This window comes from Vulpes vulpes, chromosome 5 (assembly GCF_048418805.1).
Source record: "Vulpes vulpes isolate BD-2025 chromosome 5, VulVul3, whole genome shotgun sequence".
Classification (NCBI taxonomy): domain Eukaryota; kingdom Metazoa; phylum Chordata; class Mammalia; order Carnivora; family Canidae; genus Vulpes; species Vulpes vulpes.
The window spans coordinates 36,729,422-36,754,012 of NC_132784.1; the positions used below are offsets into that span (position 1 = coordinate 36,729,422).

General features: G+C 35.3%; 1 protein-coding gene across 4 annotated transcripts in view; it reads left to right on the forward strand.

Annotated features, from left to right (window-relative positions):
• DCC (DCC netrin 1 receptor) overlaps window positions 1-24,591 on the forward strand; it is a 1,087,624-nt gene that overhangs the window by 493,417 nt on the left and 569,616 nt on the right. For all 4 annotated transcript variants that reach the window (XM_025997616.2, XM_072757871.1, XM_072757870.1 and 1 more), the window contains exon 3: window positions 7,794-8,078. In XM_025997616.2, the coding sequence (XP_025853401.1) occupies window positions 7,794-8,078 (285 nt within the window). The remainder of the gene's footprint in view (window positions 1-7,793; window positions 8,079-24,591) is intronic.

Sequence of the window (24,591 nt, forward strand, 5' to 3'; positions counted from 1 at the left end):
TCTTTCCTTTTAACAGTTCCCAAACTAATCCCTCCAGAAGTGTGTGCTGGTCTTTGTCAGTTGTGTGAACCTGCAAGGTGACTGGTAGGGGACACTTGCAAGGAATCCAGATGTTGGTAGACTGAAAGTTGCCATACATCCTGGGTCAGACTAAGTATGGAGGTAAGAACTTTGACTGCAGTTTATTTTTGGAAACGGCCTTTCCTCCAAGGCTAACAGTGAAAGGCCTCCATGAAAGCCTCAAAAATAAACTTATTAAACAAAAAAGAAAAAGAAAGCTCATATACAATTTTTAGTAGTGCCATATTTTAGGCTGACGTTTGTCTGTAAGAATTCAATCCAGGGCACAATGTGCTTACTCAACCACAGAATGTGTCCAGCACTGTGCAGGTTCTTGGGGGTTGAGGAGTACGGGGGTACTGATCTATAGAAGAAACGCCTCGTGAGACATTTCCATGGGTTGGGGAAATAAGATGTTTTAAGAAGTACAATAATTCAGTACTAAAACAAACAATCCTACTATGGTAAGCCTTTGAATGAGTTTTGCTCCTATTCTACTTCCATCTGTGAAGGAGAGACAGTGACACTTACAGGTCTGTTGTGAGGATTGAGTGAGGTGATTTCTAAAGGTACTTATTATAGTGCAAATGATAAAAACTGAGACCTTACCTGAAGCCATCCAGCTGGTTAACTGGTGAAGCAGAAAAGGGACCCCAGATAATCTGACATCCATATGTTTCCTTCTTTACTGTCCCAGACTGCCACTGAGTATGTTAGACTGTGATAGAGCCAATACTCAAATGCAATTATCAACGTTTAGAGGTTTCAGTGCTCTTTTTAAACATTTAGAGTCACCTAGAACCTCAACAAATACTTGTGTATTTTGTTTTTCTTTCAGTAGATATTTGATATACTCTGGAGACATAAGATACCACTTGCCCCCCCCACCCAAAACTCCACATATACAAACATATAAACATCTTTCAGCCTTCTAGTGATATAATTGGCTTTGTCATATTATTTATAAGTTACCAGTGCTATTAAAATTCCAAAGATACTGAGATGATTTCCAGGAAGCAAGATTTGAGAAAAAAAGGTTGTTTTTTTTTTTTTTTTTGAGTCAGTACCTTAAGAATAACTACAGTTTTAATATGTAGATATTTCCCTCTTTATAGGAAACATGAGAAATACAGTTAAGAGAAAGCAGGTTTAGGGAGCAGACCAGTTCAATAGATCCAAAAATTATTTTGTAGGAATTGTGGCAGATGGGCCTGGAAAGTGCCTTGTGCTAGATTCTCAGGTATCAGCATCTAGGGTACAAGACAATACTAGAAAAAACTGGGGACATTGGAGTTTCTTAAGTGAAGCAAGACCTTTGGTGATTTAGGAACACGGATCTTTTACTATGTTTGGAATATATTACTGTGAGAAAAGAGTAGACACTGGAAGATCACTTGTGCTATGATTACAATGGATCAGATATGTTGGAGTCAAACTTTTTTCAGGAAAAGCTCTTGTGGACCAAGAAGCTATTTATCATGTGGATCCAGTTAAAATTAAACGTGGATCTCTCTATGAATGAAGCGTGGAATCATTTGTATTGCCTTAGAGCATTAAATGGCTCTTCCGAAAATACTGTATTTCATTTCTACAAGTTACAGTGAGTTTAATGTTCATTACTAGGTGCTCATACTCATACCTTGAAAATATTGTACTATGGTGATAGCCTATAACTTCTTCTTTTAATACTGTTGTTAGGTCATATGCACCACCAGGAGATGTGACTGCTAAAATTCGGCATAATATTGGGAGCGTTAATTTAAGCCATAGAGAGCCTTGTAAACTTACAATTGCTTTTTGATGTGTTGGGTTTGCTTTGCAGAGACAAAAAGAAAAAGGTACAGATCATGTTTATAATTGCTCACCATGTCAAAAATCAACTACTTGAACTTTTCAAACATTATTACATCATTAAATTTTAAGAAGGATGCAATTCTGACCTCATTTATTAAAATATGAAATAATCATAGAGCACATACTGAAAAAGCACGTGGAATATTGGTCAATTCCGTTAAGTCTAATTTATAGATATACAATCTTATGTCATGTGTATGATTCCTCTACCCCCAGTTGAGGTTTATGTAAAGGAAATATCAGCTTGAATTCAGCTATACCTCTTTTTATTGCACTTTGCTTTATTTTGCTTCCTAGATACTGCATTTTTTACAGATCTAAGGTTTGTGGCAACCTTGTGTCACACTAGTACATTGGCCCCATTTCTCCAATAGCATCTGTTTACTTTGTGTCTCTGTCACATTTCAGTAATCCTCTAGTGTTTCGAACTTTTTTCATTATTATTATATTTGTGATGCTCATCCATGATCAGTGATTTTGATGTTATGATTGTAATTATTTTGAGGTACCGTGAACCACACTCATATAAGATGGCAAACTTAATCTATAGATTAAGAATTATAGAATGTTCTGTGTGCTCTGATTGCTCTGTCAACAGGCATTTCCTGCACATTTTTCCCTCTTTTTGGGTCTTCCTGTTCCCTGAGACACAATAATATTGAAATTAGACCAATGAATAACTTTCTAGTGGCCTCTAAGTGTTCAAAAGGAAAAATAATACATCTCTCCTATTAAAACAAAAGCTAGAAATTAGTAAGCTTAGTGAGGAAGGTAAATCAGAAGCCAAGACAACCCAAAAGCTAGGCTTCTTGCCCCAAACTATCAACCAGATTGTGAATGTGGAGGAAAAGCTCTTGAAGGAATTTAAACGTGCTATTTCTGTGAACATACAAATGATAAGAAAGTGAAACAGACTTACTGCTGATACAGAGAAAGTTTAGTGGTCTGGATAGAAACTCACAGCAGCCACAACATTCTCTTAAGCCAAAGCCTAGAAATAAAGCAGGATCCTAAATCTCTTCAACTCTATGAAGGCTGAGAGGGATGAAAAAGCTGCAGAAGAGAAGTTTGGAGCTAGCCGTGGTTGTTCAATGGATTTTTTGTTGTTGTTGTTGTTCAATGGATTTTAAGGAAAGAATCCATCTTAATAATATCAAAATTCAAGAAGAAACAGCAAATGGTGATATAGAAGCTGCGGCAAGTTATCCAGAAGGTCTAGCTAAAATAATTAATGAAGGTGGCTACTCTAGACAACAGATTTCCAATGTAGACAAGATATCCTTCTATTGGAAGAAGATGTTATCTAGGACTTTCATGCCTGGAGAGGGGAAGGCCAAGCTTCAAAGGACAGCCTGACTCTCTTATTAGGGACTATTGTATCTAATGAATTTAAGTTGAAGGCGAGGCTCATTTACCATTCTGAAAATTCTGGGGCTCTTAAGAATTGTGCTAAATCCACCTGCCTATGCTCTGTAAATGGAACAACAAAGCCTAGATGACAGCACATGTGTTTACAACATGGTTTACTGAATATTTTAAGCCTACTGTTGAGACATACTGCCCAGAGAAAAAAATCATTTCAAAATATTACTGCTCTTTGTCAATGCATCTGGTCACTCAAGAGCTCTGGTGGAGAGTCACAGCAAGATTAATGTTTTCATGCCTGCTAGCACAACATTTATTCTGCAGCCCATAGGCCAGCGAGTAATTTTGACTTTCAAGTCTTATTTAAGAAATTCATTTTATAAGGCAATAGTTGCCATGGATAGTGACTCCTCTGACACAACAAGGCAGTCAACTAAAAACCTGGAAGGGATTCACCATTCTAGATGCCACTAATCACATATGTGATTCATGGGAAGAGGTCAAAATACCAACATTAGTAGGAGTTTGGAATAAGTTGATTCCAACCCTCATGGATGAGTTGAAGGGGTTCAAGATTTCACTGGAGAAAGTATTACAGATGTGGTGGAAATAACAAAGGAACTAGAATTAGAAGTGGTGCCATGACTGATTTTTGCAATTTGATGATAAAAATTGAATAGATGAGGAGTCACCTCTTATGGATGAGCAAAGAAAGTGGTTTTTTGAGATGGAATCTACTCGGGGTGAAGATGCTGTGAAAATTATTGAAATGAAAATTAAGAATTTGGGACATTACATAAACTTAGTTGAAAAGCAGCTGCAGAGTTTGAGAGGACTGACTCCAGTTTTGTTTGTTTGTTTTGTTTTGTTTTGGTTTGGTTTGGTTTGGTTTTTTTCTGACTCCAGTTTTGAAAGAAGTTCTACTCTGGGTAAAATTCTATCAAATATTATCACATGCTACAGAGAAATTGTTCATGAAAGGAACAATCAATCAATGCAACAAACTTCATTATTGTCTTATTTTAAGAAATTGCCGCAGCCACCGAAGCCTTCAGCAACCACCACCAATCAGTCAGCAGCCATCAACAGAAAGGCAAGACCATCTACTGGCAAAAAAAGATTTCAACTTGTTGAAAGCCCAGATGATGCTTAGCACTTTGGGGCAAGAAAATACTTTCAAATTAAGATATGTTGCATAATGTTTTTGGACACTTAATAGATTATAATACAGTGTAAACATAACTTTTATATGAACCAGCAAAATAAAAAGTTCATTTAACTTACCTTATTACAATATTCACTTTATTGAGGTGCTCTAGAACTGAACCTACAATATCTCCAGGGTGTGCTTATACTCTTTCATTTAATATTTCATTCTATTTTATTTATTCTCTAGAACTTAGTGAGTTTTTGGAATATCACATACATTTAGATGTAAAATAGGTGTTGAGAACTGTATCCAATGTGTATAACCTAAATAAGACTGTATAGCTAAATATATATAAGTATCCAGATATTTTATCAACTTAAGCAAAATATTTTATTCTTACCTGTTTTTTTGTTTTTTTTAAACATTTTTTTTAATCTTTATTTATTTATGATAGTCACAGAGAGAGAGAGAGGCAGAGACATAGGCAGAGGGAGAAGCAGGCTCCATGCACCGGGAGCCCGATGTGGGATTCGATCCCGGGTCTCCAGGATCGCGCCCTGGGCCAAAGGCAGGCGCCAAACCGCTGCGCCACCCAGGGATCCCTCTTACCTGTTTTATAAAACATAATTTGCATGTTTATTTCCTTGGCTACAAAATAAAGTATGAGATGTGGAGACCAAGAAAAAAAACTATTAAATGAAAAAAAAGTGTTTGAAAATCTATTGTCCTATATAACCCTCACACAATCTGGCCAACTATTCATTGCAGTTTTGCCTTGTGTGGTTTGTACAAGCCATTCTCTGTTTAAATACTTGCTTTAAATCTATACTTTAGCAATCAGGTGTAGATTAATGTTCTTCTTTTGAATAGACTCTAGACACTACATTACGAAGAGTGTAGAACCTGGACTTTGAACAATGAGCCAGGACACAAGTTAACAGATTCCTTTTGTTCTTTACTCAGTGGTAAATCTAGCATAGTTATTAATTCTGGATAATAAATAAGAATAGAATTATGCATGTGGTTGGCACTCCCTGCAGATACATTTGTTGTGTGGAGACAAACAAGTCCATGGATCCAGATTCTAAAGCCTCAGCTGGGGATCCAGATGAATAATTTTAGTACCTTATATGTGGGCTAAATTTTGATTGATAAATTAATATTTGCCCATGTATAAATGGTTCTGCATGGTCTAGAATTAATCGTTTGTACTAAAGAACAACCTTAATACTGCATTTATAGATCTGCATGTCTGTTAATGTGAACGAAGATATAATGAGTGGTAAACAATCTTTGGCAGCACCTACATATCCCATGTGTGATATTGCTATAATTTCCTATTTCATAGATTCAGTTATCTGGTGGCTCAAATATTCTAATATCTGAAAGAGATATGGGATTCCACTATCACCTAGGGAAGGAGACTTTTCTACAGGTTTATGATTGTCTCCCGTATTTTTTTTTTATTTTATTTTTTTTTTAATTTTTATTTATCTACGATAGTCACACACAGAGAGAGAGAGGGGGGCAGAGACACAGGCAGAGGGAGAAGCAAGCTCCATGCACCGGGAGCCCGACGTGGGATTCGATCCCGGGTCTCCAGGATCGCGCCCCGGGCCAAAGGCAGGCGCCAAACCGCTGCGCCACCCAGGGATCCCTGTCTCCCGTATTAAATTATGATGTTTAAACTAAGTCATCTTGCCTTTCCCCTTTGGACTCCAACACAATTTTTATCAGATTGTCATGAAAGTTAGGTTTATGAGAATTAAAAGACCCAAAATAAAACTAATAGTAGTTAAAACTGAGCACAAGTAGAATTTGTTATTGACTACATATTCATGGAAGATTTATTGGTAAAATTTGATCCCAGACCTAGGAAATTTTGACTTCGTTAAAACAAATCTATAAAATAAAATAAAAAAAATCACAGTAACATAAAATATGATCAGAAAACCTTGAGATGAACCCCAAAATGATGAATGAATTAAGTTTTATAATGAAATGCACATGCAATGAAAACAATTCCAGTAAGATACAAGTGAAAATCAAAATATTGGAATATTACCTGTATTGAATGAAACATGAATCAAGGAATTTAAAATTATTTAATTAAATGAACTCTAGAAAATAAAATTGCTAATGTTCTATCAGTGATGGCATAATTCATTCAAATTTGTTTGTTTGTCATTATTTAAAAAATGTTTTCTCAGTTAAAGCCCTAGGGTCATAAATATCCATCTGTTCACAAAAAGGGGGCTCAAGAGGGCAGGATCAAAATATTTTCTACCCTTCTCATGTGCAACATCATGATGTAGGAGACTTCTTTTTCATCATGCTCATGCTCAGTAATGGCCAAATTATTTTCTTTTTGTTATTTTTTTTTCTTTTCCCTGCATTTGCTTAATCATCCATATGAATGCATCTTTTTTCATGAGTTAATTGTATATGAACATCACAGTGGTTGTGTGGGTTGAGTTAGCTCTTACCCCATATTACCACCCATAAAAATGAAACAAGTTGCCAACGGAATCATGCAGAGTAGATGGCCCAGTCAGGTTAGAAACATAAGCTAATCTAATTCATTTTCTCAGTATCCCACAACCGTAAATGGAACATACTGATAATCATTGACCTTAAACAGTCCACCCATACAAGAGTGTTCTCTGTTATTGTAATTGGTGGTTAATGCTACTCATCTTTCTTGAAATGGCTGGAGGCTATGCCGTATCACCAGTCTTTTGTGAATCTCCTTAACTTCATAGTTCTTTTTCCAAAGCCTTGTAATTGGAAGCACACAGGACCAGGATTCAGAAGAACTAGATCTTCGGGTGCCTGGCTGGCTCAGTCAGTAGAGCACAGGATTCTTAATCTCAAGGTCATGAATTCAAGTTCCACAACTGAGTTTAGTGCCTGCTGAAAAATAATAAATATAAAATAAAATAAAATAATAAAATAAAATAAAATAAAATAAAATAAAATAAAATAAAATAACCAGGTCTTTGTAGCATTGTGTGAATGTGTGTGTGGAATTCCATTTCTCTGAACCTCAATTTATTTCCTTGTGTGTAAAATTAGGATGATCCTATGTACTCTGTTTATTTTACAAGGCAGCTTTATGAACTAAGAATGACAAAATAGTAAGCTTCTAGGGATTAATGGCAATATCTTCATCCTTTTTTTTTAAGCTACAGTAACTGTTGTAATGCCAGACACATAACATGGTAGGACAGTAAGAGCAAAGGAGATAAAATGTGACAAAACATGAAATACAATCTTCTATGAAGAATACAGGTGTGATTATTTTCATTGGTGATTATCATTCCTTATCTGAAAGATTATCCTTCCGTTCTTGTTTTTCCCCTAGGACCACTGAGGTTTCTGTCCCAGACAGATTCTGTCACAGGCTTTATGGGGGACACGGTCCTACTCAAGTGTGACGTCATTGGGGAGCCCATGCCAACCATACATTGGCAGAAAAACCAACAAGACCTGCCTCCCATCCCAGGAGACTCCCGGGTGGTGGTCTTGCCCTCTGGAGCCTTGCAGATCAGCAGACTTCAACCAGGGGACATTGGAATCTATCGGTGCTTAGCCCGGAATCCAGCCAGCTCAAGAGCGGGAAATGAAGCAGAAGTCAGAATTTTGTCAGGTATGGCTGTGCTCTTTCTTTGCTTCAGAATTACGTTCTTTGAAGTAGTTTGAACCACGACTTTTCCTTTTGCAAATGCTTTGTAATTGTCTTTAAGTTCTGGGGTTTTGTTTTATATGCATTTTCTTTCTTTGTTTCTTTGTTTCTTTGTTTACTTGTTTCTTTGTTTCCTTGTTTCTTTGTTTCTTTGTTTCTTTCTTTGTTTCTTTCTTCTTTCTCTTTCTTTCTTTTTTTCTAAATGAACCATTCAATGAGGCTATGCCAAAAGCTTTTCTTATTCTTCCCAGTCTCATAGTGGAAGTTTTCAGAGAAACACGTATTTTCCTTATAGTTGGCTTCATTTATGGATGCTTTCACTCATCCCATTAATAAGCAATGAGTGCTTCTTTGTGTAAAGATTGCTGCTAAGCATCATTATTGTATTGTTTTATTATCCTCTGATAACATTATAAGAGGTAGTGACCATTATCCCCATTTTCCAAGGATGAAGGTGGGCTCTGCAAGATGAAGAACCTTCCCCAGGTTAATACTGGACATTCATTTACTCATCGATTGATATACTCATTTCTGAGAAGCATTATGCTAAGTGTAAGGATGTAGTAATGATTAAGACTGACACAGAGCCTGGCTTATTAGAGTTCTAGGTGAATATGGACGTGTAAGTCATTACAATAAAGTGTGACTCTTGTTACTATGGTAAGGAACATTGTTTCTCTCTATGTCTTACCTTCTTTTCTCTCCACTGGCACATCTAAGACTCTGGGATCCTTTGCCTCTCCTAAATAACCCAGGTTAGACTGGAGATTTTCTAACATCTCTTCTCTTCCAATAACTGCTACTATCTTCTATCTATGTAACATCTACTTTCTCACTTAGTGACACTTGTAGAGTTTGCAAAGACTCACTTCTGAACATCACAAAGAAGGCACACACTTGAGTAGTTGTGGCAGGCTCACTATCAAAGCATTGATGTTGGCTTTTGTCTTGGCTTGTGGAGTGTAGTTATCAAAGTCCTTGAGCTAGGTAGAGGGTAACATTTCTAAGTCACTTCAAAAGTGCACTGGCAATTTAAACATTTCCAGCTACTTTGATAAGGACATCTCTGAAACCTCTTCTAATTCTTTTGTGTACTCTCTCTTCCATCAGTCACAGGGATTCTGACTTAAATGTGTCAATAACCATCAGCACCACTGTTTCCTTCCATCCACTAGGCAGTGACAGATGCAAATGTGGCATTTATTCCCAACACACATATGCATTTATTTAGGCATCCATTAGATACACAAAGATTTTTAAATATTTATATTCATATGTCCTTAATAATGCATCTAAGTCAATCAGATGGGAAGCCTAGGTAAGCCACATAGAAAATTGGCAAGACTATGTTAGCCTATCTTAATATGACTGAAAGGTCTGTTTCCAGAGGTATTAAGGGATAAAGTTGGACTAATTAAATATTAAATGTGAAATAGGAAGTTTTGAAAGACACAGAGACATAATCATCAAATCACCATTTACATTTATTTATTCACCTTGTAAGATACATTTGCATTGTAATCTGTGGAGATTTATTAAAGCCAAATTTCATATTGTTAGTTTGGCTAAGTCAAAAATATGTTGGGGTACTTTGGAGATGTGTGGATATTTTTTTTATCTGAATGGAAACTGAAAATTTTTGAAGTCATTATAGTTAATGATAAATTTTCTCCAAGTTCTGTTAATTCAAATATAAACTTAAGAAAAGTTTGAGGTGGGCTAGTAAACATACACACACACACACACACACACACATTATTGCCATACTTGGTTACACCTGTCTCACATGCTATTGACCACATAAGGATCTGCTAAAGGAGCATATGTTTGTCCCGTTTATCCTTGACTTTGCAAGTTGATTTAGAGGTCAAATATACAGATCCACAACGAGCACAAAATTGAGTGAGAGAATGAATGATTGGATGGATGGAGGTCAATCTCAGTTTCTTTTAATTGCCACTTATGGTTTTCTCATTTTTTAAATCTAGCTAATCCTTTCTGAATCAATTTCTGTTTTCTGTAAGTATCAATCTAAAGAAGTAATAAATTACATAGATAGATGACCCACTCTATTCTTGTGCTTATTTAATCAGGTAGGATGGAGTGAATTAAAATAGGAAACCATCAAATTATTAATATCTCTTATAAGCATCAAAGTGGTACCCAAATGGTCACCACTCTTTAAAAAGATATATCTCCTTCATGATCATTTAAGCACCATCTTGACTGATGATGTTATCTGTTTTTGTGAAACAAATGAAACATAAATGTTAATGTGTGTAGAGAGTCATCTAGTACTAATTAATATATAATCTGATATTCTATTCAGGTTTATGTAAAATAAAAGTTGCCCCTTTTATATATTAAGTGCTCATGCTTGAATGTCACCAAGTAACTGAGATCCATTAAATTCAGATTTTAAGAATCAAATAGTTCTTTTGAGATGTTGCTTTTCAACAAGCAATGTCAGTCTGTTTATTAAGTAAATAAATACCTTATTCAACAAAATTTGACTGAATTTTATATGCCTGTCATCGTGCTGGTTGCTAGGAATACAAGCTCAGGAGACTGTGCCCTAAAACAGCAATAGCGTAGTGGGGAAAACAGGCAAAGCAAGTAGACTGTGCTGTGAAGGAAGAAACAGAATGGCATTCCCTCACATAAAAAGAAACACCAGGTGCCAATTTTGAAAAGCAAGTAAGTGTACACCAGGACAAAAGAGCAGCACCAGCACAGCATAGAGAAAGGAGACATAATAGCTTTTCAGGGGACCTGAACTAAGTCTTTTTAACTGGGTCATAGGGCACGGGGAGGGTAGGAGCAGACAAACTGGAAGTATGGGAGATAAACTGAAGGGAGGCAGATAAGATAGGATGTGCAGCATTAACCTGGAGGGAATTAACCCATAGTGGCTACTAAAGTAGCATCAGACAGGGTACAGAAATGAAGACGAGGGAGGAGATCTTAATTAAGGATAGATCTCAGAAGCATATCACATAAGGCGTATGAGGGAGAGGATGGGGTCCAGGCTCAGTAAAGGCTAGGTGGTGGTATTTAACCGGAGACAGGGTATGGAATAGTGGTGCTATTCAAGTGGTGCTATTTGGTGTTCAAAATAAATTGCAGATTTTTAGATGAGATTTCCCCATAACATTTTATATTTTCTAGATTAAATGAATAATTATTTATTTCATTCAAAGGTAGGGAAATCAGTAATTGATTAATGTTTTAAGACAGAAATTGAATTGTTTATGAGGAATTATACATTTTTAACAGAGTAAGTTGATATTAAATTGTCGTAAAGGTTTTTGTTTTTGTTTTAATATTGACAATACACCACTAAGTAAGATTCAGATGGTTTAAGATATTTTGTCGCATGTGATGGGGAACGAGGTATTGAGGAGCCACCAGGATTATCAAGTTCACTTTATTCAGTTCTCATAACATCTGAGTGCCAAGCAGTAGATTGAATTGCTGAATTATAAATCTGCTTTGGGCACTAAGGTTGACTAAAATAACTGGCCCATACACTGAAACTCTTATTTCAGTTTTCTTAATGGCCTAATTGAATTGATCAATTGGTAATTGAATCTATTGTTCATTCTTTTAACTGCAATTAAATGACTCTGGGTCCTGGGTAGACCTGAACTCTAAATATCTGTACAATTAGAAGCACTGCCTTTTAATGGAATCAATTAGACTAAAGTATATTTTGAATGATTTTTCTGTATTACATTTATTTTTATTGAAATGTATTTTAACAGAAACATTTCAAAATTCATATCATTTAAAGGAAAACTATCTTTTCAGTTTTAAAACAGTTTCAGAATTGTGTTCAACACGAAGAATTTATTATTGATGGGTACATGAAATTTTTTAATGTGACTAAATACTGCATATATTACAAAGTTAATTATATTTTGCTACCATTTCTTTTATAATTTCTGCAGAATAATAGTTTGTCAAAAAAAAAAAAAAAAGCAAAGGAGACACATTCTCTGTTTTTAAATTTACCATTGAGCCAGACAGTTAATTCATGTAGCCATATGATTAACATAAGGTAGGGAATGGTAAATTCAGGTAAACATATCTAGTTCCAAATCAGCACAAAGAATAAGTCAGTTCTAGGTGGAAAATTTGCAGACTCTGTAGAGATGATTCCTTTGCTAGATATTCTGGAATAACCATTTATAGGATGATAGCAGATATAAATCTGGAATGAGAAGCTGAACCTATTTTTTTGGAGAACCTTGAGTCTTATGCCTAGGAACATAGACGTGATTCTATTCCCTTTATTGATGGTTGGGAATCCTTGAAGGTTTTTGAGTAATATATTTCATGATATAAAGATACACAAAGAAAAACAGAAATAAGAAAGTGAAGAGCAAATTGGATTAATGTATTACTGATATTTTTGTATCACACTTAATGTTTTCACTGCATGAAAGGATTTTCCCATAGTTTGCCTTTTTTAAGGCTAGTTTTAAATAAAACTAGTTCTTACATCATGCTATAAATAGAATGCTATTAACCATTCATGGATCTAAGTTGGATAAAATGATTTCTTCTTCTCTCTTACATGTACATAGAAAAGAATGAAATATAAGAATATATTATATTTGAACGATGTGAAGTCCACATTTCCTAAGTATTATATCAGATTTAATTCAGATTGCATGAAGGAGTCAGCATGTGGACTACCACAGTCTGTTTCATATTGAGTTAATATTGATCAATTGAACTATTATTATAATAACTGGCTAAAAGCACAGAATATGACACTAGACTAAGTACAAATCTCAGTCCTACCACTTACGAGTGGTACAATGTAGGGCAATTTACTTAATCTAAATCCTTATTTATTTTACAAAATGTAGAGAATAATGTCACATATTTCTTAAGGTGGTTGTGAGGTTTTAACTTAAGAAGCAAATTCAATGTCTGGAATTGCTAAGTCCTTAGCAACTGTTGTAATTACTTTGGTATTTAGAAATTCCAGTCTTAAAGAATTTGATTCTCATGTCAAGACTATTTATCTGAGACTAAATTAACTAATTTTGAATCTGGATATCTAAGTACTCATTTGTTCAATGGTAGTTACTTGTATTTTATGCCATTTATCCACAGCATTATGTTTCTGCATTTGATTTTCACATCTATTAAAAGGCAGAGTATACTCAACTATTTTTTTTTCTAGCAATGCGTTGCTACATGATTTTCACCCTAACCTTTCCAACAATATTATTTTATTTGCTATATAAAATATTGCAAGAGGCACTAGCTTAGAAAGCAGAGTTAGAAGATAAATAAGACTTCTGGTGCTTGATCTTTATTAGCAATTACAGCAATTCACTGACTCTTCTAAAACTCTTAGTTTCTTTATCTGTTAAGAGAAGAGGTTGGCCTAGAACAGCCTTTCCAAATTTTCTCACTACCAAGGCCCTGATTTATTATGTCTTTCCACATTCATCTCCAACTCTGCCTTCATACTCACAGTGTTTAAGAGCTCAAGTTTGCTAGACAAACTCTAATTATTAAAAACTAGGGGCACCTGGGTGATTCAGTTGGTTGAGTGTCTGACTCTTGATTTTTGGCTCAGGTCAGGATCTCAGGGTCATGAGATAGAGCCCCCAGTGGGCTCTGTGCTGGAGGTAGAGACTGCTTAAGATTCTCTTTCTGCCTCTCTCTCTCTCTGTCCCTCCTCCCCATGCTCCCCATATTCTCTCTCTCTCAAATAAACAAACAAACAAACAAACAAACAAATAAATTGAGTGGTACCTGGGTGCCTTAGTCAGTTGAATGGCTGACTCTTGATTTCAGCCCAGGTCATGATCTTGTAATCCTGGGATCAAGCTCCATACTCAATGCAGAGTCTACTTGAGGATTTCTCTCCTTCTCCCTCTGCCTCTCCCACCACTCTCTCTCTCTCTCTCACTCTCTCTCTAAATAATCTAAATAAATCTACAAAACCCATGAAACTATAAGCCATACTAAGGCACAATCATTAAGTGTCAAAAATCAATTTCATAAACTATGAGATTATCCTCTTTTAAATTAATTTAGAAAATAATGGTTTTAAGCTGGTTTATATTGTCATAAAAAGCACACCAAAAGGAAATAGAATGCCTTTTATTATATACAACTGATGTAGTGAAATGACCAATTTCCATATCATGATGCATTCCACCCCCTAGCTCTCTACCATGATAGCTTTAGCTTGCCCTCTTTGAGAATCAGGGGTGGGCAGAGGATGGAAACAAATGAACAGTCATGCTATATTAGAATTACTTATTGTAAGTCAGGTCTTTTAACTAATGTAAGATAGTAGAGATAATCAGTGTTTCATATGGGGTTGATGAAATCCCATTCAAGTGTAATAAAGTTTATATATTAGTAAGCCTAAGCTGACTTGCAGTGGATACATAGACAATTTCCCTTTGATTCTTGAATTTGTTAAAAAAAAAAATCTTCATGTTTCAGTGCTTTTTTGGAGGCATCTATCTAGTCCAGAATTCCAAGTTAAAAGTATTTGAAATACTGGGGAATCTATTACATTCTTCTTGCCATGCCTATCATTCTAATATCACTAGGGATCACTCTTTCACCAGTTCCACCAGTTTTTCTATTTTCATTCTTGACCTTGAGTGATATTAGATATTGTTTATGTGACCTCTTAACTCCCATCCCCTGATATGTTGCTATTTCATATAAGGTCAAAAGCAAAAACAGTCTACCTGGGATTGTCCTCTATAAGAAGGAATGGAGACTCCTTGAAAAAGAGTCTTTCTTTTCCCAGGAGTCTTTTAGGGCTGATATATAGTCAGCTCTGCATTTACTAGGAATATGACACTTAGCAGCCCCAGGGCAGGCGTCTAAAGGGTCTGGCAATCTGCCCCGACTCACAAACAAGAGGCTTTCTCTGAGCATGTGTAGAAGCCAAGCCTATAACCTATGAGTGCAGAAGTCACAAAAATCAATGAAGAGACTGGTACAGCTTCCTTCTCTGGTCCTGCTTGGTATCAGTTTATTCCTAGAGCATAAAAAAGACATATTTAGTCATGAGCCATGGGCGTTACCTTTATTTTTTCAACATTGGCCCAATAGAAAATAACCCAAGTCCTTTTTTTTTTTTCGTTCTTTAACAAAAACAACAGTTAGAATAAATAATTTGCTAGAAAAATTTAAATGCTACTGTATGCATTTATATAAATTATGAAGATTTCTGGGTTCTCTAAACTAACTTTGACATATCATAATGACAGCATTTGTTTTCTGAGACTCTACTGTCAGCTGTGACATTACCAAAAAAAAAAAAAATCATTCTATAAATGAAAAACCACTTCCTTCAACCCTGCTACAAAATGAAACTGATAGACTCAAAATTTGCCTGTGAGACAGAAGGGCTATAGCCATATGCCAATGATAAGAATAGACACTCCGCTTTCTTCTTCCAAACTCTATCTACAAATAGCAGTATGTGTGTGTACATGGGGAAAGAAAGAGGAAATATGAACAGATGTAGGAATATTTACAGAGAGGGAATGTCATTTTTAGTACTGAATTGGTGTAAATGAGGAAGGGAAGTAATAGAATCATGGAGTGATGACTACTAGCTCCTGAGAAATGGTTCTCTTCTCTGTTCAAAGCTTCTTGGCTTTTAGCCAGATGGAGGGTTTTTTTTATTATTATTATTATTAAATACATTTTGACTCCTATGATCAGTCTGGATTAGGCTGGTTTTTAATAAAAGACACTCTAAACACAGAGTTAGAAGGAGTTTGATGGAATTTTTCACTCAGAGCACATATTATTATACCTGCTTGTGTTTGAAGACAACAAGGTACCTGCTGAATTTCCTGAAACAGAACTAGATGGGGGATGGCTAAGGAGCCAGCAGGTGAACAGTTGGTTAGCTTGAAATTGAGGATGCAGACAGGGAACTCACTCTGTGAAGTTAAATTAATTTGTAACTCTTATGCCTGGGAAGAAATCAAAGAGAATATCCCACTGTAGCCTGCAGTGTCCTTTCATTTCCAATTGGAAAAAAGTGTTTGATATTCCATTGAGGCAGGCATTTAATAAAGAAAACCAGAGTATACAACAAGAAAAAAAATATTTTGCATTCAGAAAGCATAAAAATTAAAAGCAAGTATTGGTTATTTTGAGGAATATAGTTATTAAGCTGTGAAAACTGGTATTTTTTTTCTTGCTGACACAGATGCCAACAGTTCATAATTAAATTTCTGCCTGCCTCAGTTATTCTTTAGATTTAGCCATGTAAGTTTAGTGTTACCCAGGAAAATGGCCCCATGAAAAGAAAGTCATTGTCATCACAGGGTGAGCATGCATTCTGCTATGCATGGGATTAGTTCAGGCACATCTAACGTCCTAAAATAATGATAAAGAGAGTTACTTTCCACTATAAGATGTACCCATCCAGGGCAGCCCGGGTGGCTCAGTGGTTTAGCGCCTGCCTTCGGCCCAGGGTGTGATCCTGGAGACCCGGGATCGAGTCCCACATCGGGCTCCCTGCATGGAGCCTGCTTCTCCCTCTGCCTGTGTCTCTGCCTCTCTCTCTCTCTCTCTCTCTCATGAATAAATAAATAAAATCTTTAAAAAAAATATGTACCCATCCAATGTTGGATAATATATGTAGAGTCTGATTACCTATAATGAGGTAAATCACAAATCACACAAAATCATGTGGCCTTGACATATTTGGGGAAATCTGGGAATGCAAAGTCAATTTTAGCTTCCAACTAGGTCACAGACTCAGGTAATTTGGCCACTGTAACATCTAATAGAAATATTTTTATTGAAATGCCCTAAAATGGAAAGTACTCTCTCTACTTTCACCAGTGTGCCTTCTCTATGACTCTGGCTAGTGGGCTCTGAAGACAGTTGAGTTCTTATTTCTAAACGTGAAGTCTAGGTAAATGTGTCAGGTTATATGATCCAAGATGCTTCTTGACTTTTAATAATCTCTTACTGAAAGACAGTGACTGGGAATACTGAAGTTTTTCAATCCCTTCACAAATGAAAGTAGTAGTAGTAGTAGTAGTAATAATAATAATAATAGTAATAATAATAATAATAATAAAATAGCAATAAGAAGAATAAAGAGGAAGAATGACATTTACTTTTTTTTTTATTTTTTATTTTTTTAAGTAGGCTCTGTGCCCAGCATGGAGTCAAAGCAGGGCTTGAACTCATGACCCTGAGATCAAGACCTGAGCTGAGACCAAGAGTCAGACACTTAATCAACTAAGCCCCCCAGACCTCTCCTACTTTATCAATTTCTACTTCGAGGATGCAGAACTATTCCCATTTGAAAGGAAATAGGCTTCTTGAATGTCTCAGAATATAGGCTAATTTGTTGAAACTGTCTACATCACTTCTCAAAGTATGGTCTAGGGACTCAGTGTTTCTCAAGATGCTTTTATGTGATCTGCAGAGTCAAGCCTATTTTAATGATAATACAATATTTTTGGTATTGTTTCACCATGTTGACTAAGAATATCTTTCATGAAACAATGAAAATTATTAACTTTATTAATTCTTAATCCTTAAGTTCATAATTTTTTTTAATATTCTGAATATCAAAAGAGAAAACACTTAGGAAAGATGTCTAAATACATTATTTTTTAAATTTTTATGATCATTTGAGTTTCAAGCTGAATTAGCTACTTTTTTTATATGGAATACCATTTTTACTTGAAAGGGCAATCAACAGAAAAACTGTAGCTATTCAGACTTGGGTACTACTAGTTATACGTTTCTCAAAAATGAACAAAGTGAGCCAGTCAGTTTAAGGAAAATAGTATCTGCTGCCAAGGATGAAATTCAAGCTTTTAAGTTAAAATTAGAAATTTGGAAAACTTGTAACTGCCACTAGGAACTTGACAGCATCACAACATTAAAAGGCCTTTCTGATGGGATTGATGCTGATACTAACAAATGGGATTTTTTTGATAACTGTATAATGACATGTGTCAACGTTGGGAAGATCTGTCTAATTCTCCGTGCCATCCCAAATGACCGCAGATTGTTGTGACAGCATCACACATGGGTAACAGATCTATTCAAAACGCAAGATAAGACCAACAGATTTTTATATCACAGTGTGAAATTTCATCAATATGAGGTCAGATTCTACATTACAACTAACTTTTAAGAAACTACTTATTGGCATGGTGTTAAAAGATAAAGTCTACAATTATTTGAAAAGGCTATTAAAATACACCTTCCTTTTCCAGCTACATATCTAACAACAGATTATTTTCACATAATTCAACCAAATTAATATATCAGAACAAAGTTAATACAGAAAGTAACACAACAGTCTAGTTATTCTCTATTAAATCATTTGTTAAAAATTTTATAAAACTGGATGGCTCAGTGGTTGAGCATCTGCTTCAGGCTCAGGGCGTGATCCAGGGTCCTGGGATCCAGTCCCGCATCGGGATCCCTGCAGGGAACCTGCTTCTCCCTCTGCCTGTGTCTCTGCCTGTCTCTCTGTATCTCTCATGAATAAATAAATAAAAAATCTTTAAAAAATTTTTCACAAAACTTAAGGTGCCTACCTGGCTCAGTCAGTAGAACATACAACTCTTGATCTTGGGGTTGTGAATTTGAGCCCCACGCTGGGTATAGAGATTTCTTGAAAATAAAATCTTTAAAAAAATGTACAAAGAAGTGAAGTACTACCCATCTTCTTACTAATATTTTTGTTTTGAAAAATATAGTTTTAAATATATATATATATATATATATATATATTATGGTAAGTTGTGAATAAATAATCAATAGATTTCTTAAAAAGTCTTTCAATTTTGACTTCTAATATGGTAAATATTTATAGCTGTAACCTATATAAACAAAAGTTCTTTGGGGTCCTCAATAATTTTTAAGTGTACAGTGGTTCCTGAAACCAAACAGTTGTGAGATTCACTGTCTACATCATTATCCATTCTCCGAATGATTGTAAGTCAGTCCTCTCCAACACAGATAAAAGATCAAGCTAAATAGGCCAAATTTTCCATTTAAAAAGTTAGAAAGGGAGGAAGGAAAGGAAGGCAGGCAGGCAAGTAGGAAGAAAGGAAAGCATAAACAAAGGCAGGACATTGCCATAGGGTGTTTTTGCACTTTAAATGCAATCTTTGTAGAGGCACCTGGGTGGCTCAGTGGTTGAGCATTTGCCTTCAGCTCAGGTCCTGACCCGGGGTCCTGGAATCCAGTCCCACATCGGGCTCCCTGCATGAGCCTGCTTCTCCCTCTGCCTGTGTCTCTGCCTCTCTCTCTGTGTCTCTCATTAATAAATAAATAAAATCTTAAAAAAAAAAAAAAAGAAAAAAACAATCTGTCTGTGTCAGAGATCAGTATGCCTGTAATGACTCTTTCCCCTCCAGTTACTACCCTCTTGCTCTCTGAGGAGGATTAGTTCTTTTACCACCAGGATGACAATGAGATCAAGTCAGATGGAGAATCATGTCAATATTCCCCATTCCCCAACAGGAAGAAGCTAAACTAGGTTTTAGTCTAAGCAAATCAGACTGCTAATAACCAATTAAGAAAAGTCATTGCATAATTTTTTGCATTCACTTCCTTGACCATCATATTAAAGAGATCTGCTTTTCTTCAGTCTTTTTTTAAAAAGATTTTATTTATTTATTCATGAGAGACAGAGGGGGGGAGGTGTAGAGACACAGGCAGAGGGAGAAGCAGACTCCATGCAAGGACCCCGATGTGGGACTAGATCCCCGGTCTCCAGGATCATGCCCTGGGCCAAAAGTGGCACTAATCCGCTGAGCCACCCGGGCTGCCTTTCTTTAGTCTTTAATTAAAAAAATTGACAGAAAAAAATCCATTTTTCCTGGTGTGATTTTAAAGCTATTGCCAAATATATTTTCTTGAGCCTACCCTTGCATTTTCTTTTCATTTTTATTTTAAAACATATAGCACATATATAAAAGCATATGGAACATATATGCAGTTTAAAAAATAAAAATGAAATGACCATTTGTATACCCATCACCCAGTTTATGAAATAAGAGTATTACAAACTGGTATTCTCATGCCATTTCCTGTGATGAAATCATACTCATTAATTAACTGGAAACATTTGCCATGTTTTATTAATTGAACAATTTCATTTGGATTGGAATAGTCAGTGCCCATACAGCAACAACAAAATGATTTTTATGAATATTTCCTAATTCCATCATAGACCCATTAAAATCAATTTAGTCAACAAAAGTCATGACCTAAAATTTCAAGTTTACTCTTTCCAGGGCTTTTCCTTCTATACAATTTTAGAGCCTAGAGAGAAAACTTTCATCTGCTCTTGAATATATGTCTGTGTTTTATTTATTTATTTTTAAGATTTTATTTATTTATTCATGAGAGACACAGACGGAGAAGCAGAGACACAGGCAGAGGGAGAAGCAGGCCCCAAGTGGGGAGCCCGATGTGGGACTCGATCCCAGGACCCTGGGGTCACGCCCTGAGCCAAAGGCAGATGCTCAATGGCTGAGCCACCCAGGTGTCCCTATGTCTGTGTTTTAATCATTAACTTTTATAATTTATTTTGTTCCTTGTATAATGTCATCCACCTTACACTAGAATTTAACATAACTATACTCTAAAAATGGTATATATTCTTATAAAAACTTTTGAAAATTGAGAAAAATCCAAAGATGTGAATAAAACCCACTCATGATTCTGTCACACAAAAATAACCTTGGCAATTATATCTCCATCTTCTCTATTTTAAAACATAAATCTACTTTCTTGAGACTCTTCTTTAAAAAAAAACACACACACGCACATTTTAGGCAAGAAAAATAAGGCAAATATCTATTGCTACATAACAAAACACTCCAAGATTAGTGACTTGAAATAATTTATTATCTCTTATAATCCTGCAGTGTACCTCAGCAGTTCCTCTCCTGGTTTCACTTTGGCTTCCTTGTGCGTGTTTTGCTGAAGTGGAAGGTTCAAGAGGGCCTTAATCACAAGTCTGTTAATTAGTGCTGGCTTTTGGCTTGAGGGAGCTTAGTTGTCCTCCATGCTCCTTCTTTAAGTAGCTAGACTGAGATGCTTAGTCTCAGAAAGAGTCGTGGCAGAAACCATAAGACCTCTTGAGGCCTTGGCTCCAGAGCTCATGCAGTATGACACTTACCATAATCTGTTGGTCAAAGCACAACACCGGGCCAGGCCAGATTTAAATCATAGGGAACTAGACCCTTCATTCTGGATTAGAGCAACTCAAAACAATTTGTGATCATATTAAATCCATCATAATGTTGTAGAACATATGAACTATGTACTATTAAAGAAAATTTCTATGAGCTTTTTTGGGAATCTGCATAATCTTAGAATTTATTAGGGTATATATTTATAGAGAATTATCTTTGGAGAAATAAGACCAAATTTATCTGGCAATAGCTGACATTTTTATACCTCTCATTGGGTCACAGATACTAATGCCCACAATGAAGCTACAAAGATAATAAACATAACTGAAATGGGCCAGGCAGATTGAAGTCATCTGGAATATCTATCCTCTGTCTGAAAAAGTAATAGCACATGGTTATTCTGTGGCAATATGAGCCCAGTGATGCCTGAACTACTGATATCTTAAAATAAAGACAAAATCCCAGTAAGTTAAAGTTCTTTTGTGTATCTTAATAAATTGATTTAAAAGCTTTTATAGAAAGGCAGGAGACCTAAAATAGTGAGGATAATACTGAAAAAGAAAGTTGGAGATGTACACTGGCTGACCTCAGGACTCATTATAAAGCTACAATAGTCAAGATGGTGATATTGGCAAAATAATAGGCAAACAGATCAATGGAACAAAATAGGGTACCCTGAAATAGACCCACACAAACAAAGTCAAGTGATCTGCCACAAAGGAATAAAACCAAGCCAGTGGAGAAAAGATAATCTTTTCAACAAATAGTGCTGGAACAATTGGATATTTCATATACCAAAAACCAAAGTGAAAGAAAATTAAACAAAACAACCAAACACCTTGAGAAGCAGACCTTATACCTTTTTGTAAATAATAATAATAATAATAACTCAAAATGGATCACAGACTTAAATGTAAAACATAAAACTATAAAAACTTCTGGAAGATAACAGAGGAGCAAATCTAGGTGATACTAGGTTTGACAATGAATTTTTAGACCACAAACAATTTTTCCTTCATGAAAGGAAAAATTGGTAAATTGTGACATTATTAATTTCTGCTCTGCAAAGACAATGTTAAAAGAAAGTAGAAACGAGCCACAGACAAAAAGTATTTGCAAAACACACATCTGATAAAGAACTTGTATTGAAAATATACAAGCATTGGAAACTCAATGATAAGAAAATAAACAAATCAATTGAAAAAATAAGCAAATATCTGAATAGATACCCTATTAAAAAGGACCTAAATGGTGGAAACCAAGACTATGAAATATGCTAAATATTATATTTCATCATGGGATTGCAGTGAGAGCAATTATAACCCTAGATACCTATTGAAATGGCTAAAATCCAAAAAACGGTCATACCAAATGCTTATGAGGATAAGTAGCAACAGGACATCCATTGCTAGTGGGAATACAAAATTACAAAGAGACACTTTGAAAGATAGTTTGGGAGTTTCTTACAAAGGTAAACATAGTTTTACTATACAATATAGCAATCAATTTTCAAGGTATTTACCCAGTTGAGTTGGAAATTTATGACCAGACAAAAATCTACACGTAGACATTTGTTTATAGCAAATTTGTTCATAATTACCAAGCAATCAAGGTATCCCATAATAGAAGAATGGATAAACAAACTGCAGTGTATCTATATAATGGAATACTATCCAGCAAGAAGAGCAAATGGACAATTGAACCCCCCAAAGACACAGAGGACCCTAAATGCATCTTACTAAGTTAAATAAATCAATGTGAGAAGACTATATACTCTATAATTCCAACTATAGGATAGCCTATAGGAATATCCTGTATATTCAACTATAGGAAAAGGTACAACTATAGAAATAGTAGAGAAACCATTAATTTCCTAGGATTTGAGTTAGGCTTGATCCCCATCACTTCCCCAGTGATGAATAGGTAAATGTTAGGGGATTTTAAGCTTGGTCCAACTATGTGATACTGTAATGCTGAAGACATGATGTTATGTATTTTTTAAAACCCATGCAACTGTACAACACAAAGAGTGATCCTAATGTATACTATTGACTTTAATTTATAATAATGTGTCAATATCACTTAATTAATTATAACAAATGTATGACCCTCATGTAAATTGTTAGTCATAGGAGAAATAATGTCAAGGGAATGAGGAACTGGTATATGGAAAATCTCTACTATTCAATTTTTAGTAAATTAAAAAAAAACAAAACAAAAAATTGTGTTAAGTGCTTTAGTTTCCTGATAAAAGAAAATATAGTTGAGTTGAATTATTGGCTCTTTTATGGATAAATAAGTGGTATTGCACAGAGGCCAAAGGTGAATCTTCTTTAGGTCATAAGGTAAAATTTGTAGATCTTGATACTGAGGAAGTTATTATAATATAGTGTGTGTCTCTGTGTGTGCGTGTGTAAAATAGTATAGTATATAGTATTATATAATATATGCAGTTGAAACATTTCTGATGAGGAACATGTGGGGGAAATAGAGCATTTAAATAGATAAGACTCCATTGTGAAGATAGCTATTTATAAATGTACATTTGGGGAACTGTCCATTTCAGGAAATTTATTGTTAAGCATCATGATCCTTCAAAATATTCTCATTTGATTTGAAAAGCCACTTTCACAAAAGGAAATGACACACACCATCAGCAGTTTTTTAAAAAGTTTTGAGACATTTTTTCTACAATATTGGTTTAGTAAGGATTAACACATTTCAAAAACTCTTTCAATATTTTCATTGTGAACAGTGTTTATTTTTGTTACTGTAACAACCAGAAACAGATGTGAAAAGACTGAGAAAGTGTGAATTTGTCTTTCTGCACACAGAGTACTTAAAGGACAATTACCACTCCAACCGTTAACTGGAGAATTGGTATTATTTTATTTATTTATTTATTTATTTATTTATTTATTTATTATTTTATTAATTTGTGTTCAAGCTGTGGAGTTGGGTCAGGCCAAGGAGGACTAACAACAGTGTTAAAATGTGTCCCAGATCTCCTCCTACCTCACCTCCTCTCTGTTCCTCTATGGCTCACTCTCTGACACAATTGGACCTAATATCCCTTAGCAATTCACCATCCACACCAATACTAATTTTTAAGATTTCATGGCCTCATTTTCTCTACTTTAAGGTGGTACTTTGAGTTTAAAAAATGCCAGGTTACATGTTAATTCCATTTAATGCGTTAAGTTCAAAAAAGCCTAAATTAAACCTCCATAGAGGGATGTGGATTTTAATAGGGATGTGGAACTATCACATTTTACCTTAAA